Here is a 19,288-nt window from a genome sequence, read left to right as displayed (position 1 = left end):
GGCACTGTCACTGCTGTAGCTCGGGTCACTGCTGTGGCAAGAGTTTGATTCCCGGCCCAGAAACTTCCGCATGCCATGAGTGTGGCCAAAAACAAACAAAAAATAGTTTCAGCTTCAAATAACAAATCTAAGTTAATTATTCAATCATAGCTTTTAAAGTGAACCCAAGGCTAATTTATTAGCTAATTTAGTGTGCAAATCATCTTAAAAATACAAGTAACCCCAAAACATTAGGATCACAGATTTCTCACTTCAACATTTATATTTAACTCTACACTCAAAATCATCATAGAGATGATCACGTCCTTCTAATCAATTTTTGGCAAAGCCTGAGTATTGAATTAACCTCGAGGAGTCGGTTTCCCCACCTAAGCTTGGAGGTGTCTGATAGGGTGACCATCTGTGTTAAGCCTGGGTGAACTGGCGTTCAGATGCTGCAGACTCAGTGGCCTGTAGCTCTTCCATGGCCCGAGTCTCGCTTGCCTGAGAGCCCAGAGGTTTTTTTTTTTGTTTTGTTTTTTGCTATTTCTTGGCCGCTCCGCAGCATATGAGGTTCCCAGGCTAGGGTCCAATCGGAGCTGTAGCCGCCAGCCTACGCCAGAGCCACAGCAACACGGATCCGAGCCGCGTCTGCACCTACACCACAGCTCATGGCAACGCCGGATCGTTACCCACTGAGCAAGCGCAGGACCGAACCCACAACCTCATGGTTCCTAGTCGGATTCGTTAACCACTGCACCACGATGGGAACTCCAGCCCAGAGTTTTTGGCATCCGACCCTCAGACCCAGTCCCTGGTCCCAAATGAGGCCTCCCTGGGAGCTGCTCGCTGAGGAAGACACTTGGATTCTCAAACCCACTGACCTGGAAGGCGCTTGTGTCTCTGCCCCCTCTCCAGGCTGGGCCCCTAGACTGCCCAGAGGCCTCCTACTGCCTTCACTGGCCCTGGAAGTAACTTCCTCCTCACTGCCAATTTATGCTTAGGAATAACTGACTCTATTTCACAAAAGAACAAAAGGGAAAAGTATTAGTATCAGAAGGTAAGTCCAGGAGAGAGAAAGAATACAGAAATAATCTGTTCAGGGGCATCCTAGTGTCAGACTGAAACAGAATGCCTGAAGTTGAAGCCTTTGGAATCTGTAATTTAAAAGCTCTTAGGGGAGTTCCCATCATGGCACAGCCGAAACGAATCCGACTAGGAGCCATGAGGTTGCGGATTCAATCCCTGGCCTTGCTCAGTGGGTTAAGGATCCGACATTGCTGTGAGCTCTGGTGTAGGTGGCAGATGTGGCTCGGATTTGGCATTGCTGTGGCTCTGGCGTAGGCTGGCAGCTGACCCCTAGCCTGGGAACCTCCATGTGCCATGGGTGTGGCCCTAAAAAACACAAAAGAGAAAAAATAAATAAATCAATAAAAGCTCTTTGGGCCATTTTAGTTTTAAGAGTTATTAAACTTGGGACCTAAATTTGGCACCAAGGTTCCAGGTGGCCAAAGTGAAAAGGGAAACATGTTACATGATACATAAAATAGTTCTCATTGTCCAAGAGAGAAAATATCCTGAAACTTTGCCTGACACTGTCTGTAAAATAAATGTCTTACATATTGATGACATAAAATAGTTGCGAAGAAATAAAATCATTGATTCCCTTAAGTTCTTTCTTACTGTGGTCTTTGAGGAAAGCCTGAGGCACAGTCTGAAACACAGATGAGCAAAAGCACTTCTGTAGGGACCAAGGAAACCTAGCCTAAGCATGCTCTTCCTGTTGGTCTGAATACATCCAATGAGAAAAAAATTTTTAAAGCTTTTTGATGCAAGAATCTTTTTCCAAAAAAAGAAAAAAAAAAAAGCTCACGTAGAACCTCAATATGTAAAAGATATAAAAGTGGAGCAGCTCTAAGGGGAGAGGAGGCCTAGAGCCCAGCCTTTTTGTCCTGCCCCTGGTTCTGCATGGTTCCCTAGAGCACCCCCTTCAGTGCAACTTACCTATAGTTGTGACGGCAAATAGGTTTGATGTCATGTACGAACTCAACTGACTGGCAGTGACTGTACAGAGTTGAGAAGTATTTTGACAAATTGTATTAAGGGCCCGAAATCTTCACCTCTTCACCGTGACTTTCAAAGTGACTTTTTAAATCAAGAGATGTTGAGAATTTCCCCATCCCCTAATTGTGAGTTTGTGATACCAGCAGGTGCTTCAAAAAGTGCTTGCAGGTTGCCATTTCTGCTCTTGCATCTGTATTTATGTTGCCTACCAGGGTCCTTGAACTCTCTAATCAATAGAAATGTGTAAGAGGCCAGATGAGGAATTCAGACAAGGCCTTACTGGGACTCCTGTTGCAGCAGGAAGGACCAAAAACAACAGTTGCCCTTGTTTGCTCCCCATTTAATGCTGGTTCCTTAAATGGGGTGCCGGTCAGGCCTGGAGGAGTGGCTTAGGTGGTCTGCCCATCCCCTTGGTGGTGCAAAGTGCAGGGAGCAGGCACAGTACCCTGCTTTTGCTCCCTGCACCTCAGATATGGCAGGTGGTTCATGTTCTTTTTGTACCCTACTGTTCATAATTTGCTCCAACTGCGAAAGCATGTAGTTATTTTTAGCCCCTTATAGTTTCTTTGAATCTGTTGCTCAAGGAGATGTTTGTCTGTGTGCAAGCGCTACAGCAAAGGGTCCAAGGTCCCATCCTGTCTTAGCTCCCTTGGCTAGTGAGTAAATGGCCAAGCTAGGATTTGAAGCCTGGCAGTCTGGCCCCAAGAGCTTGCATTTTTTGCCAACATGCAGTGCTGCCACCACAAGAGATTAGGGAAAATTAAGCTCTTTGGATAGATTATTTCCTTGGGACCAACCTAATCTTCAAATCCATTGTGGCTCAATCCCAAAAAAATATATCTAGGAAGTAGGAATGAGAACAGGGAAGGGATTCTTTCCAGCTGTACTCATTTCCACTAGTGTGCCCTGATCAGTTGTGACGTATGTTACAAGGAGTCGGTGCCTTAAAATATTATTTGTAATTAACTGATTTATGAAACAAATTAAAACAAAGTCCAGGTTCTGCCCATAATTGGGTTCCTCTTGCTCCCTTTCATTCCCATATGCCTTTTCAAGAGGCATAAAGTCTAAAAAAGGCCCACTTTTAAAAGATTTTTGTTTTTCATTACAGAGAAAGTACTGGTACATTTAACCTCGATTCACTTGTTCATCCATTCTTTCATTTATTCAATACATGCTCATTAAGTGTTTACTACATATCCTAGGTCCTAAGGATACGATAGTGGACAAGACAATGTGGCTGGCCTCTTGGAGTTTTCATTCCAGTACAAATAAAACAAGTTTTTACTGAGGGGAGGCAATACTAGATGCCATGAAAAAAACTAAAGGATTGGGTAGTGGTGACATGGGAGGAATGGTTATAACCACTCCTGTGAATTAACTGCATAGCTTTCTATCCTCCATATTCTATTTAAATATAAGTAAATTTCCTAGAAGTATGTGTATCTGTAACAATATGTAGAATTCTTTAAATCAATAAATAATACATAATATATATATATATATACACATATACATAAATACAATCACATTGTATAGGAGACCTGTTTCTAGGAGGATGGAGGAGACATACTTCTCCCTAATCCCCCCACTAAGCACAGCTGAAAACCCTGGATGCTGTACATACAGCAAACCAGCGTTCCCTGGCGGCTTGTTGGGTTAAGGATCCGACATTGCCATTGCTGTGGCTCAGATCACTGCTGTCTCAGGTTAAATATCTGGCCCAGAAATGTCCATATGCTGCAGGTGCAGTCAAAAAAAAAAAAAAAAAAAAAAAAAAAAAAAAAAAAAAAGGGTTTCCATCGTGGCTTCGCAGTAATGAATCTGACTAGTATCCATGAGGATGCAGGTTAAATCCCTGGTCTCCCGCTCAGTGGGTTAAGGATCTGTCGTTGCCATGAGCTGTGGCGTAGGTTGTAGATGCAGCTCAGACCCTGCATTGCTGTGGCTCTGGCGTAGGCCGGCAGCTATAGCTCTGATTAGACCCTTAGCCTGGGAACCTCCATATCCTGCTCGTGCAGCCCAGAAAGTAAGTAAGTAAGTAAATAAATAAATTCATTCCTAAGAAGCACTGAAATGTGGAGAGGAGGCAGACTGTCTAGGGTGCTTGGAACTTGAGGAGTGACACACTGTGAGCTCTGGAGGTTTTTCTCTGTCTCATTTACATGGAAGACTTGGAACTAAAGAAGCTGGTTATCTGGAAATGCTGATGCTCCAGCAAAGGAGCATCAAAGGAGGAGGAAAGGGGCAGCTTGGCAAGAGAGAAAGCTTTTAGACCACCACTGCTCTATCCCAAACACCACAGAAAACACTGTGACCCAATCCCCAGCCCAGACAGCAAAGGTGCAGTGGGGAGTCTAAATCTCCACCATCTGTCAGGCTGTAAGCAAACACTCCAAACTCATGCCAGGATGATGTCAGAAAAGGCTGAGCAGGGACTTTTACCCTTGGTGGGTGGCAATGAGTCCTCCCCACCCCACCTCCATCCCCAGGATTCCAGTGGGGACCACATGGGAAGCCTGGACTTCCACCCCACCAGCAGCAACTAGGTCCCCTCCCCTTTCCTGCTGGGCTAGAATAAGAACAGGCCCAGTGGATGCTGGATTTTCACTACTATCCAAAGGTAAAGAGGTCACCCTCTATATCACCCTTCCCAGTGTCAGTGGAGGCCTAGTGGGAACTATTAACTCCACACCCCTTCTTCATTTATTTATTTATTATATATATTTTTTTATTTTCCCACTGTACAGCAAGGGGATCAAGTTATCCTTACATGTATATATTAATTTTTTCCCACCCTTTGTTCTATTGCAACATGAGTATCTAGACAAAGTTTCCACACCCCTTCTCAGTAGTTTTGAGGAGCCTTGGGTGTCAATGAAGGCCTAGTAGAGAATCTGGACCTTATCCTTTATGTGACAAAGATTTTAAAGTAGCCATCATATACATGCTTCAATAAGCAATTATAAACACACTTGAAACAAATGAAAAAAACCAAGTCTTGGCAAAGAAACAGAACATCTCTGCAAAGAGATGAATATGATATAAAGAGCCAAGTGGGAATTTTAGAACTGAACAACATAATAGTTGAAATTTGAAACTGGATGGGTTCAACAGCAGAATGGAGGGGACAGTGGAAAGAGTCAATGAGCTTGGAAACAGGACAATAGAAATGACTCAATCTGAACAATGCAGAGAAAATAGGCTGAAAAAAATGAACTTGTGGGATTATAACAAAGGCTCTAAAGGGTCACTGGAGTCGCAGCAGGGACAGGAGAAAGAGGACAGGGCTGAAAAAAAATACTCAAAGAAATAATGGCCGAAAACATCCCAAATGTGGCAAAAGACTTAACTGTAGAGTCAAGAAGCTGGGCAAACCCTAAACAGGATAAATCTAAGGAAATCCACAGCAAGACACATCATAGTCAAACTTCTAAAAACTAAAGATACCACATTATCCTGCAATTTTTTTTTTTGTACAATGTATTAGTTTTCCCTAGGTTATGCTACAGTAACAAATCTCAGTGGCATATAATAATAAATATTTATTTCTCACTCTTCTTACTCATCTGGTCAATGTGTCTTCATTACCCCAGGGCCAAAGCTAAGGGAAAACTCACATCTCAATCTCATGGCAGAGTTAAAGAGCAATGGCTGAGCTATGCAAGGGCTCTTAAAACTGCTGCTCAGATGTGACGAAGGTCATGTCCACTCAAAAGTCACAGTCGGAGTTCCCGTTGTGGCGCAGTGGTTAACGAATCCGACTAGGAACCATGAGGTTGTGGGTTCGGTCCCTGCCCTTGCTCAGTGGGTTAATGATCTGGCGTTGCCGTGAGCTGTGGTGTAGGTCGCAGATGCGGCTCGGATCCTGCGTTGCTGTGGCTCTGGCGTAGGCCAGTGGCTACAGCTGTGATTCGACCCCTAGCCTGGGAACCTCCATATGCCGCAGGAGCGGCCCAAAGAAATAGCAAAAAGACAAAAAAATAAATAAATAAGTAAAAGTCACACAGCCAAACTCAACGCTGGTGGAGAAGTGTATTCCATTCACGCTAAAAGGTACTGCAAGGTCAGATAACAAACTCTGTTATCAAATACCAGGAGGGAGAAAAGAATGGAAACAGTAATCCAATTTTCCACAATCTGCTCGGTGGGCCATAAACATTCATTTCCTGCCTGGTTGCATCATCCTTCCAAAGACATTCCAAAAGTCTCACCCAATAGCATTAGACAGTATGTTCAAGATCTCAGGATCCACACCAGCTCTTAATTTTTCTTGGAAACCTGTGAATAAAAAAAAAAAAAAATTATCTGTCCTACCCACTCCCAATACACAGTAGTTCAAGAGAAAGAGGGGCAAAGGCACCACATGAGTCCCAATGAACAGGGGCGGGCAGCCCAGTATGGGTGCGAGGTAATCAAGAAGCAGCCTTCCTTCAGCAGGGCAACGAGCAACTGGAAAATTGTAAGAGACATATCTGTACCTACATTTTAGCACATTTAATTTTGAGAGTAAGTATTTTAAATGGTGGTATCATTTACTAAGCATCATATGTTCACATATGTTTGGTGTTCGGACGCTTCTAAAGAACATGACAGCAAAACCCGACCAAAGAGCATCCCAGATGAAGGCACAAGGAAACTGTTTATTACTATAGAAACAACGGCTGGAGGATGAAAGCAATGTCGCCCCTGCCTGGCCTGCACCCCCACCACACCCTCACCACCACCACGAAGAGCAGGCATTGCTATTTCAATTTGTCTCTGACACTTCAAATCTGGGTGAAGCCCAGTTTTGAAGTGCAGCGTTCTAAGAGTGTACTGGTTACAAATGTTCACCCACGCATCACATCTTTGGAATGTTAGGGGAAATGGTGCCAGACAAACCTGGCACACAGTAATCTGAAATGTGTCCATGTTTGGCAACCAAAGGCTGCTGAGAGAAAGACAAGTTGGTCCTGGATTGTTCTTTCAAGTGTGCTTACAAAATGGACAATATGATCATCATGGAGTATTAAGTGAAAGTGACTAATCACACACAACCTAGATGTCCAACTGTAGAGAAATGGAGTTAAATGAGAGTATATGGAGGATAAAATATCATGTAGCAATTAAAAATAGTTCACAGACATTTTAATGGGTATCAATATAAACAAATAGGTGTATGTACATATGTGTAGGCATGTGTACACACACACACACACACACACACAGCCTATTCTTCCAATGCATCCACTCAAACATTAGAAAAATATTTCAATGATTAGGAGTTCCCATCATGGCTCAGCAGAAATGAATCTGACTACCATCCATGAAGACGCAGGTTGGATCCCCGGCCCTGCTCATTGGGTTAAGGATCCGGCATTGCTGGGAGCTGTGGTGCAGGTCACAGACACGGCTTAGATCCTGAGTGGCTGTGGCTGTGGTGCAGACCAGTGGTTATAGCTCCGATTTGACCCCTGGCCTGGGAACCTCCATATGCCACGGGTGTGGCCCTAAAAAGGTTAAAGAAAGAAAAATATTCTGTGATTAAATGCACCAAAGTAGTAACAGTGGTGATTTTTTGTAGGGGGAGTCCAAATTAGTTCCTTTTTTTTAAGTGTACTCTTGTAATAGAAAACAAAATCAAAAGGTCTTTTGTGTTGGCTTGTTTTCTTGGAGATAAAGGAGAACTCAATATAGTATTTGGCCTACAGCCTTTGGCCCCTGTTTGGTGTGGAGGGTGAGGAAGCTACATTTGAAGCGTCCCTACCTTCCTTTCCCTGCAGCAAGGGGAAGGCATGACACCCTTACAGCCTCTGCATGCTACTCACTTCACAGGCAGGTTTCGCGGCCAATATATTTCTGAAAAAAGAAGACATTTATAAATTAGTAACTCAGAAACAAACTTCCAGTCCTTTCAGGAATACCTAATTCAACAATTTTCAAATTGCTGTAGACTGAACATGCCCTCCTCAAAATCATGTTAAAACTCAATGCCCAAGGTGACGGCCTTAGGAGGTAGGGCCTTTGGGAGGTGATTTGGTTATGAAGACAGGACTCTCATGAAAGGGATGAGTGAGTGCCCTTTTACAAAAGAGGCCACAAAAAGCTCCTCTGCGTTTTGCCATCTGAGGTTACAGCAAAAAACCCCAAACAAAACAGCTGTCTGAACCAGAAAGTGGGCCTTCACCAGACACAGAATTTGCCCGCACCAGGATGTTGGAATTCTCAGCCCCTAGAACTATCAGAAATGAATATTTGTTGTTTGTAAGTCACCTGGTCTATAGTATTTTGTGACAGAGGCCCAAACAGACTAAGACTCCTGTCAATTAAGTAGTTTTCTCTCAAAATTCACATGCATCTGACCTGAACAAAGTTATAGACACTTGTCTATAACATTCCACTGGCTCCAAGTGAAATTTTTGCCAAAACCTTGCTAAAGTAACATCTTACCAGCATCTAACACCTTCCACAGTGAAATGGTTGTTTCCAGGCAATAAATTGACCATATCCACCATTTTGTGCGCTACAGTCAGGAGGTCTTGGAGAGCGAGCCTTGGATTCGGAGAGTGGAAGGCAAGGTACACAGTGGACTGTAGCTATGATGCAAACATTGTTGGAAAAACTCTTTTGAGGCATCAAGCAGGGACATAGCCGCAGATCTTCAAGAAAAGGTCCCTGAGAAGTCTGAGACCCTGGCACTGAGAACAATGTACGGCTTCATGCTTCTAGCTGAAACAAGTAACACGGAGGGAATGCCATCACTCTTCCTAATCAAGGTGGGCTGAATTCGCTGAGTCTTTTTCTGAAAGAGCAGCCACATGGCTGCACCGAGGAAAAAAGGAGCAACTTCTGTAAGCTAATTGATTATTGTTCAACCTCAACTCCGCATTTACACTTGATCTTAGCCAAAAGGCCGAGAAGCGATCAACTCCGCATTTAAAATCCAACTTGTCCACTTTCTTGGGAGCTGAACCACAGCGTGTGAGCCAAATCCTGCCTGCCACCTGCTTTTATAAATAAAGTTTTATTAGAACACAGCTATGTTCATTCATTTATCTATTATCTATGACTGTTATTGTACAACAGGGACAGAGGTAAGAGGTTGTGACAGAGACTATGGCCTATAAAGTTGAAAATGTGTACTATCTGGCCCTTTAGAGAGAAAGTCTGCTGACCCCTGAACTTTCTGATATGCCTGTCTCCATAAATGGATTAGGGAGAAACTGTAGGAAGTTGTTTATGGAGTTCACTAAGAGCCCATACTTTCTACCCCCAAAAAAGTTATTAAAAGGGTCAAGAAGTCACATCTGCTGTCAGAAACCCTTTAGTGGGACAAAATTTTGAAGAAAATTTTGAAAGAATAAGATGAGAAGCCCTCTTTCCTTGCTGGAAGAGTAGTCCTCAAAACACTCATCTGTGTGCTATAGGAAGTCTGGTTGATTCTCTACCCCCTAGAGCTCCCCACTTTTTATCACAATATAAGATACACCAGCAATGCTAAGGTCCAGACTGTCTGGATAATTGGGATTCCACCTAGAGGCAGATTAGATAATACCTAGACACTGAATACTGTGTTTGCTAGACTATAAAGGGTGTGTGAAACCCTCTCAGCAGTTCCCATCCATTGGTGCCCAGAAACTTCTCTCTCACTAAGTTTAAACAGACTCAAACTATGGGCTTTGCAGAGAGAGGAGGCATCCCCAAGTTGGCAGAATCCTAAATCACACACCAGGAAGTAGTTATTTCCTTACTTCTTCTCTGTCATGCTCATTTTGAATATAATAAATCTTTCCAAATGCTTAGCATTCAGCTCTCTTGACAATTCCTCATTATATTCACCCAGATAGAACATAAATTCTTAACTATTTTGAAATAGATTTCAACTTAGGAAAAAACACAATAAGCACATTTTGTATAGTAAATAAACTTTATTTATCTGTTCTTCCGAGATGACATTGCCAACAGTCACAGATTTGCATACAATACAGTTATGTATTGACTATTTACAATTTACAGTAGTATTTTTCCTCTGAAAAATATAAGTACAAAAAGCTAAGTAAACAATGAGGTACTGCCATTTGGATTTACCATATGTCATAGCTTAAGAACTAGTCTTTAGCAAATATTCCACAAATCAATCTGGATAAAATAGTCAATTAAATGCTGTAATTTATCAGAAAAAAATCCACTAAGTTTCACCTCAAAATGTATTGCACAAGTCTTTAAAAAAAAAAAAATCACCCTAAAAATAAATAGGAAAGGCAAGCAGTCCTTCAAAAAAGAGGGACAAAAAGAATGGAAGAAAGGAACATTAAGTGAGCCCATAAATCAGGTTAAGTTATTCAAAATATCTTTTAAACAACACAAAACTCTTCCCAACAAAAAAAATGAAGAAAAAAAGAAAAAAATTATCACCGTTTCTCCACTGATATAATCTATTTTAAAGGCAGTCTGCAACTTTTCTTCTGGCTACATGAGGGGCCCTGAATAATAGCTTTGTTCTCTAAGAACAGCAAATGTGCAGTTTTCCAGGCTTGCTCAACATCACTTCTTCAAGATGAAGATCGGAGCCATGACTGGAAAAGAAAAAAGAAAAGAGGATAAACAAAGAAAGGAAAACTTTTAAACCTAAATTTTAGATTTGTTTTTTCGAGTTAAAATAAACTTTTATCAAAATTATATTCTATCATCTGAGTACTTGAAGCAGAAATGTTTCAAATGTTAAATCCTAAAGGAATCTTCTAAAACGTTACTATTCTTGTAACGATCTGACCTATAGCCAGCAATCCTGGAAAGCAGTATTTTAAAGTGAAATTTGGAAATGCAACCTTTCAGCACATGTTGAATGCTACCAGGTCATGATGAGACAAAGCTGGGCATAAACATGCTGATGTGGCAGAATTTCACAAGGATGCAGACTGGATTTGAAAGGAGAAAAAGGTTTTCCGTTTTCCCTAATGTGTTGACTTTTCTGCATACTGCAGTTCTCCCAGGATGCTATGCCTTATCTGAAATTAACAAACTTAATTTTAAAAAACTTAAAATGCTATGCTAGCTGATGCTAAACCTTCCTAGAAGGTTTCTCTAAGACGCTAAAAGCCAATGGTCAAATCAAGTTATGAGGCTTCTAGAAACGCATAAAACTAAACCACCAAATAAGATTAAGTAATAGAGACAAACTTTTCATAGACATATTGGTTCTAGTTAAAGTCTTCTCAACTTGTAAATGGACAATATAATCCACTACTCATAATGTATTTCCAAGAGTTTATTATTTGTAAAACTTGCTCATCACTCATGTTAGTCCTAGAAACCCAGGGAAGATAAGAAAAAGACCAGCTATGACATTTAAATCCCCGTCAATTATTTTGAAAACTTAGTTTGCACTATTGTGGGAAAAGAAATTCATGCATAATTCAATAATGCTGCAAAGGAGTTCCCGCTGTGACACAAGAGGCTCTGCAGCATCTCTGGAGCGCTGGGATGCAGCTTTGATCCCCAGCCTGGCACAATGGGTTAAGAATCCTGAGGCTCAGCTGTACAGTAGAAAAAAAAATTGTGTTGGGTAATAACTATTAAAAAAAAAAAAAAAAAAAGAATCCTGAGGCTCAGATCTGACCTGGCCTGGGAACTCCATATGTTGAGAAGCCACCAAAAACAAAAGAGAAAAGAAAAAGGAAAAAAATGATGTTAAATAATGCTGCACAGTGTCAAGGTCATGAGAGATCCAAAAAAGGGTGGGAGAACTTTTCTAGTTTAAAAGAGACTAGAAGAACATGACAACAAAATGCAATGTGCAAATTCTCAATGAATCCTGGAGTTTAAAAAATTATGAGAAATTATTTGCAAACCTGAAAATGTGGATATTTACTATACATTAGATAACAGCATTCTGTTAATATTAAATTTCCTGAGAGTGGTAACTATACTGTGAGTATATAGGAGAAGGGCCCTGTTCTGAAAGATTCTTGCTAAAGTACTTAGTTTATGTTTGAAAGTAACTGTCAAATGCTTGCAAGCAACCATCAAATGTCAGAGAGTGGGAAATAGAGAGAGAGAGACCAAGTGAGAAAATGTGACAAATGTTAATAACTGGTAAACAAAGGTGAAGGGTATATGGGTGCTCACTGTACTATTTTCACAAATCTTGTTTGAAATTTTTCAAACTAAAAGTTGAGACAATCAATAGAAATGCTACACAGTATATCTTGTGTAATAAGTGATAAATGATACTATTTAAATGCAATAATATGACAAGGACACTGCAATATTTATATTATAAACAAAGGTAAGGTTAAGACTTCTTGGGTTAGATATGGGATTTACATAACTAATGACAGTTTTAGATAATCATTAAGGCAAGTTAATTGATATATGTTAAAAATACAAATGAGATTCAGATGTATTCAGAAAGGATATTTAAAGTTAAAAGTGTAAAAAATGTATATATATATATATATATATAATGCTGTAATTAGCATTTTAAAACTTGGTATTAGCTGAATACTAGCTGAAACAATAATCAGAGAATATTTTAATTATAATTAAGCTCTACTGATTGTGATCAGCTTATTTGTCATTTGTGAAAATTCTTGCAAAGTTTGAGGTATAGAGGTACCCTAAATTTTTAGGGGTGCTAAATCATGCTAATAGCATGGTAATATGTGGAGGTGATGGGAGGAATGTTTGAGGATGGTCAACTGTGTTCAAATATTTTAGATGCCTCCACTTCACTCTAATAATATATTAATTAGAAACAGTCACATTCAATTAAAGCAGGCTGCTTAAGGATCTCCTCAGGACAAATGTGTTATTAAACTGTATGATTCCAGGAAGTAATAAAACTGCCATTGATTTTAAAATCAACCTTACTAGTGCTCATTATTTCAGACTAGCCTTGACTCCAAGCAGGGTTTACAATATTTTACATTCTACTTTTACCTACAAAATGATTTTTCATTTCTCTTTCACAATCTTTATTAACTTCAAAAATCATTCTCAAGAAATAGAAAAAAACAAAAAGGAATATAAAGTACATAAGAACATTTTTGGATTCTTTAGAAAAATTTCAAAGAGCAATTTTGAAACTTTCAACTACTATTTAAAGAACTAAAATTTCCTAGAATTATGTAACATTTACTGGTGGTGGTGATCTATATTAACCCAGAGAGTAATCATATTTTCATTAAACAAAAGAGCCAAAGAATTACAGCAAAATGTTAGTATCATGCAACACATTTGATTTTTACACAAAAGACACAAGACATATTATTCTTCACTCACCACATGCTAACTAAGCACAGACTGATGGTTTACTCAGAAGATACCACTGCGAGGTGAAGTATACTACAAAGCCAGGAAGAAAAAAAGCTCATTGGGTTAGTTTTAAGATTTAACATAACACAGAGAATTATGTGTCTATTAACTTCAAAGGATTAAACAGACTGTACTTAAATTTTTCTCACATCTCCCCCAAATCGAGGGAGGAGAGGCTGAGGAATCTGTAACAGCTCCCTCCCATCCTAAGTAAATATAACACTGCGTAGCTGAGACTTTATCTGGAACTTAAAAAATTTAAACACAATTATAGATGTACGTCACACTTAAAGGATATATTTATACACTAGATTAATTAGGTTGTGATTATTTGGTATATAAAAGGATTTCTTTCATAATTCTACTAAAGTATACATTAAAATTTGATTTACATCATCTCAACTTACCACCAAAAGTTTTGGGGGAAATGTGGATGAATGTGAATGTGGTATGTCTATATGTTGAACTATCATTCTTAAAATATATCATTTTCATCACTGAGTTACTCTCTTGTAATTTAACAGTATATCAGGAAAGGTTTCAGGAATGATGACCCAAACCAGAGTTTCTATTCAAAGGGACCCAATCTCTGTAAACATGGTTTTTACTGTAGCAACCTTCTTAAATAAATTCCATGTCCTATTTAACATGGTCATAATCCAAGATTATTAATTAGTTTCCTGGCTTACTTTAAAACAGCATCAGCAAAAACATGGGGTTCTTTATAAAGAATCTGAGCCTATTCTTAGTGTGACCAACCTCAAAAACATCATTGTATTTATCTTTTATATTTAACATGCAGTTAGTAAGAAGCAGCAAAATCAAGAGACAAATGAGAAAATAATATTTGCAATATACACAACACAATAAGGCTAATATCCTATTCGAAAACTTGCAGAAGTATGAGAAATACATATATGTTCCCTGTCTCTATGCTTGTTAAGTACTGAAAAACTGAAATAATCTAAGTGTCTATGAATAAGAAACTGATCATATAATTACCGAATCAACCATTAAAAAGAATAAGATAAATCAATTTCTAATGAGATAGAATAATATAAAAATATATTAATTGAAAAAGTAAGCTATTGTAAACTCCCATTTTTATAAAAGAATATGCTTAACTGATAAAGGAATAATTATAAATACATGATTATAAAGCTGGGGATGTTCACCACACCATTAGCAAACATGACCTTGGCAGGGTGGAAACAGCTAGGCGGCTGAAGATCATCAAGGTCTCGCTTCCTACGTAGTAAATTTCTGAATTGTTTGCAATTTTTTTTTTTTTTTACAATGATCACATATTACATAATTCTTAACAAAATCAAGAGGCAAAACCACTTTTGAGATAAAACATAAAGTGTCTTATACATGCAGTATTTTTCACCATGCATTGGTTTTATTTGCATTTATTTCCTGACTCCACCTTGCCTGCATCTAATGAGCTGCTGCTGCAAAGGGAAAGGTAAACTGACGCTGGAATGGAGAACTTACGTACCTAACAAGGCTGAAAAGTTCTGATGATTTTATTAAGTCTGAGGATTTTTTTAAAATTTCAACCAAAGGGAGAGTAGTGAGAAACCCTAACTTAAGTACAAGACTGGTCTGAGGTAAGGACTGACCAAGAACTTGACACAACACAAAGGATCGGCAAGAAAGCAAAACAAAGACATAGTTAACAGAGCATCAGCGTGGATGGGAAAAGAAGCCAAATCTTTTTCATCAAAAAGAAAAATTTTCTTTTAATGGAGTCATCCAGAAAATAGCCATCTAGGACTTCTCTGGTGGCTCAGTAGGTTAAGAATCCAGAGTTGTCACTGCTGTGGCTTGGGTCACTGCTGTGGTGCAGGTTTGATCTCTGGCCTGGCAACTCCCACATGCTGGGGCACAGCTAAAAAGATTAAATCAGATAGTATACTTTGAGGGCAGTCCTACTCAGCAAAAAACAATTAGAGAAGCTAGAGATTTTTGTATTCACTATTGCTTCCACCCTACTTCTCAAATATCCAGTCTACCCCAGCCATTTAAACTACCTAAACCATCACAAAGTATCAGGCGCAATAAGCTAAAAATCAGAGGAGGGAAAAGGCGCTTTAGGGAACACAAAGGTATGAGCACTTCATATCTGCACTTTCTTTTTTTTTTTTTGTCTTTTTGCTATTTCTTGGGCCGCTCCTGTGGCATATGGAGGTTCCCAGGCTAGGGGTCGAATCGGAGCTGTGGCCGCCAGCCTAGGCCAGAGCCACAGCAACGCAGGATCCGAGCCGCGTCTGCAACCTACACCACAGCTCACGGCAACGCCGGATCGTTAACCCACTGAGCAAGGGCAGGGACTGAACCCGCAACCTCATGGTTCCTAGTCGGATTCGTTAACCACTGCGCCACGACGGGAACTCCCATATCTGCACTTTCTTTAACCTCTGCCTGCTACACATTAAGACAATTTTTTTCTCACTTGAAAGAAATCTAAAACTTAAAAATTTACAACAAACTTAGTTCTTTAGAGAAAAAGAAACTTTAGCAATACAATAATTCAACATAATTCATTTTACCAGTAAGGACCAGAAATATGAAAAAGGTTTGCCCAAAGTTATGGAGGGGCTGAGCTGTTGAGAGCTGGTTGCTCTCACCAAAGCAAAGCAGCATGTGGCTGGCACTCTGAGGTACGACACTGGAGATGGAACATTTCTTGAGCTGGTATCACTCCTATAAAATGACTCATCCTGAGGTCTTTCATGATGTATTTTAAACATTATTAGTCTATCTTCCCAAGACTCCTTTTCTGGGAAAGACTAGTTCTACATATCACTAAATGGTGGCTAAAGAGCCATCACCACAAGCCCTACCATTATCACAAGACCCCAGTGCAGGTACTATACCTGCTTTGGTTCTATAACAGTCCTAACAAGATGTTAGTTTTGTGAAGAAACACAGGCTCTGGGATCCATCAAATGAAGGACTAGTATTCCTCTACACACTGCGACCCTCAAATAAACCAGATTTTAAATATGATCTGTAATTTATTTATTTACTTTTTTGTCTGTAACATGGCATGTGGAAGTTCCTAGGCTAGGGATTGAACCTGTGCCACAGGAGCAACAATGCTATATCCTTAACCCACTGAGCCACAAGGGAACTCCAAATATGCTCTCTAATTTAATCTGATCTGACAGATAATGGTTTCTCATCTAGAAAATATATTCTTGAAATTAAATTAAACTCTGAAACCACTTATGAAATAATAACTGTTGTGTTCTGTAATGGGATTTTTCAAATAAAGAGTACCAAACTCACTGAAGGAAGGGGAGATATGGTAAAGGGGGAATACACTGAAAAATCCCTTATCAGCAGTCATGAAAAGTTTTTGATCAATACCACAAAGCAAACATACAATCGTTAGGGTCATGAATCCAAGATTTTAGAACGTATTCCTCCACTAGTACCTGCTAAATAATGCAAACACTGGTTTGGGCTGCACACTTTCAGCGAAAAGTGCAATCCATGCTCTCAAGCATCCCAAAGCTGATGGATTGGGGAAGGAGCTCTGCAGTGTGTTGGGGTTTGCTTGGTTTACTTATACCAACTTAGCAGTCCCCAAACCTAAAATAACAAAACATTAAATATTGCAGATTTTAGTAGAGGTGAAACTGTGGCTGCACAGTTACATGTTAACAGAAACAGTCCATGTGGAACATACATTTAAAGCTAACGTGGCTAAACAGTTTTGTTTTGTTTTGTTTTTTGTCTTTTTGCCATTTCTTGGGCCGCTTCCTTGGCATATGGAGGTTCCCAGGCTAGGGGTCTAATCGGAGCTGTAGCTGCCAGCCTACGCCAGAGCCACAGCAACGCACGATCCGAGCCACGTCTGTGACCTACACCACAGCTCACGGCAACGCCGGATCCTTAACCCACTGAGCAAGGCCAGGGATCGAACTCGCAACCTCATGGTTCCTAGTCGGATTCGTTAACACTGCGTCACAACGGGAACTCCTAAACAGTTTTTAAATGATTTTTTTTTTTTTGCTTTTTAGGGCTGCAGATGTGGCATATGCCGCATACGAGAGTTTCCAGCAGGCTAGGGGTCAAATTAGAGCTGCTGCTGCGGGCCTACACCACAGACACAGTAACATGGGATCTGACCTGTGTCTGTGACCTACACCACAGCTCATGGCAATGCTGGATCCCCAACTCATTAAGCGAGGCCAGGGATCGCACCCACATCCCCACGGATATTAGTCAGGTTCATAACCCACTGAGCCACAACGAGAACTCCTAAATGATCATTTAAAACACTCCTTACAAGCTTAACTTTCTATACATTTATATATCTTTCTACTGGATACTCCCATAGAAAAGAAGTCACTATTCTTAGTGGTGTTTTGCTCCACTCAGCTACAGCTCATATAAAATATGAAATATGTTGAATTGAAATGAATATGAAATAAGTTGTAATTTCTTCAAGATACTTGTTCAAAGACAGTGGTTCTTACCACTTATTTTATGAATAACAGCAATCTTAAGGCAAATGTGACGTTTTAACTTTCTCGATCAATAATAATCTCAATTTTCCATCAAATAAGGAAACAATGAGTCACTCTATCAAGTACCAACAACCTCTTTATACTGACAAAAGGTGACCCAGATTGATTTATAAGTCATCTTTAGCATTTCCCTCACTTCATGCTCACCATAATTTATTGCATATTTCCTAAGCATTTATTTTTACTATTTGAATTACATTACTTGGACACATCTTTTATTCATGTACGGATGAATGGATACAACGTCTTCCCCCTAAAATTAAAGGTTCCACAAGGTCAACAACCATATCTTTCATTTTCCTGTATTCACCATAACGAGTAAAAGAGTAAGTGATTGCTGACTGAATTCATTCGTTAAGCAGAAGATAATGATGGATGAGACTTTGCTTAAAATAACAGTGGAAAGAATGGGACTTTCTTCCTGGGTGGTAAGCCTCTGGGATAAGGAAGGATTATTTTAAGAAGGATCAGTCACCATTTCATGCCCATCTAGAATGAATACCACTTTATATAGGAATAAAGAGTGTAAAGTTTTTCAAAAATTTCTTTTTAGTTAAAATTTTAAAAAGAAAGAGAATTCCCTGGTGGCCTAGTGGTTAAGGATACACGGGAAAGAAAAGAAAAAAGAAGGAAGGAAGGAAGAAAGGGAGGGAGACTGATTTTCCATCTCCCAAAAAAAGGTTTTTTACAGGGTTCACTATTTACATATAAACAATTCAATTAGTTTCCTTTGAAGCAAAGCAGCCAAAGGGCTGAGGAGGTAGGCTTCCCAGCACATTTGCCAAAGTAGTGACGTAGGGTGAATCTATACTACACTGCAAATCCTGACAAAATGTAGCCTAAGAGTTAGAGGAGAGTTTGGCCATACCCCAACATCAAGATAATAAAGATGCCACAGGAGAATGGATAAAGATAATAAAAGCTTTCTATTTGTATTATTTTAAAATATTTTCTTAAATGGATCATAGTGATAGAATTGTGTCAACAGGCTCAAGGTGCAATGGAGATTTTTATTTTCACAAAGACACAGTTATTTTACTCAGTAAAAAGGAGAACTATTCTGAATGACTACAGATTACAGAATTAGATGTTTGCTATAATGTGAAACAACATTCTCTCCACTGATGGAAGGGCATACATTATAGTGACATACTTCTTTATCAAAAATACCTATAATCAGAAAAAACTATAGAGATATGACAATATTTTTTCAACCACTAGATACAAGGGAGAAATGCTTTACAAAAAAAAAGAAAAAGAAAAAAGAAAAGAAAAAAAACAATTAAATGCTAACTAAAATAACTGCAATTTTCCCAGAAAATTTATGATAGGTAAATAATATAATATACAATGGTGTATATTGGGACAGAAATCAGGGATGTTGGGATGATCTTAGAGAAAGC

General features: G+C 39.4%; 1 protein-coding gene across 1 annotated transcript in view; it reads right to left on the bottom strand.

Annotated features, from left to right (window-relative positions):
• Positions 9,940-19,288, bottom strand: part of GOLGA4 (golgin A4) — a 125,335-nt gene continuing 115,986 nt past the window's right edge. The window contains 1 exon segment of the mRNA XM_005652395.3: positions 9,940-10,601. Coding sequence (XP_005652452.2) covers positions 10,578-10,601 — 24 coding nt within the window. The 3' untranslated portion in view covers positions 9,940-10,577.

This window comes from Sus scrofa, chromosome 13 (genome assembly GCF_000003025.6).
Source record: "Sus scrofa isolate TJ Tabasco breed Duroc chromosome 13, Sscrofa11.1, whole genome shotgun sequence".
Lineage (NCBI taxonomy): Eukaryota > Metazoa > Chordata > Mammalia > Artiodactyla > Suidae > Sus > Sus scrofa.
Note: the sequence above shows the minus strand (reverse complement) of the source record. Positions and strands in the feature narration are given on the sequence as shown.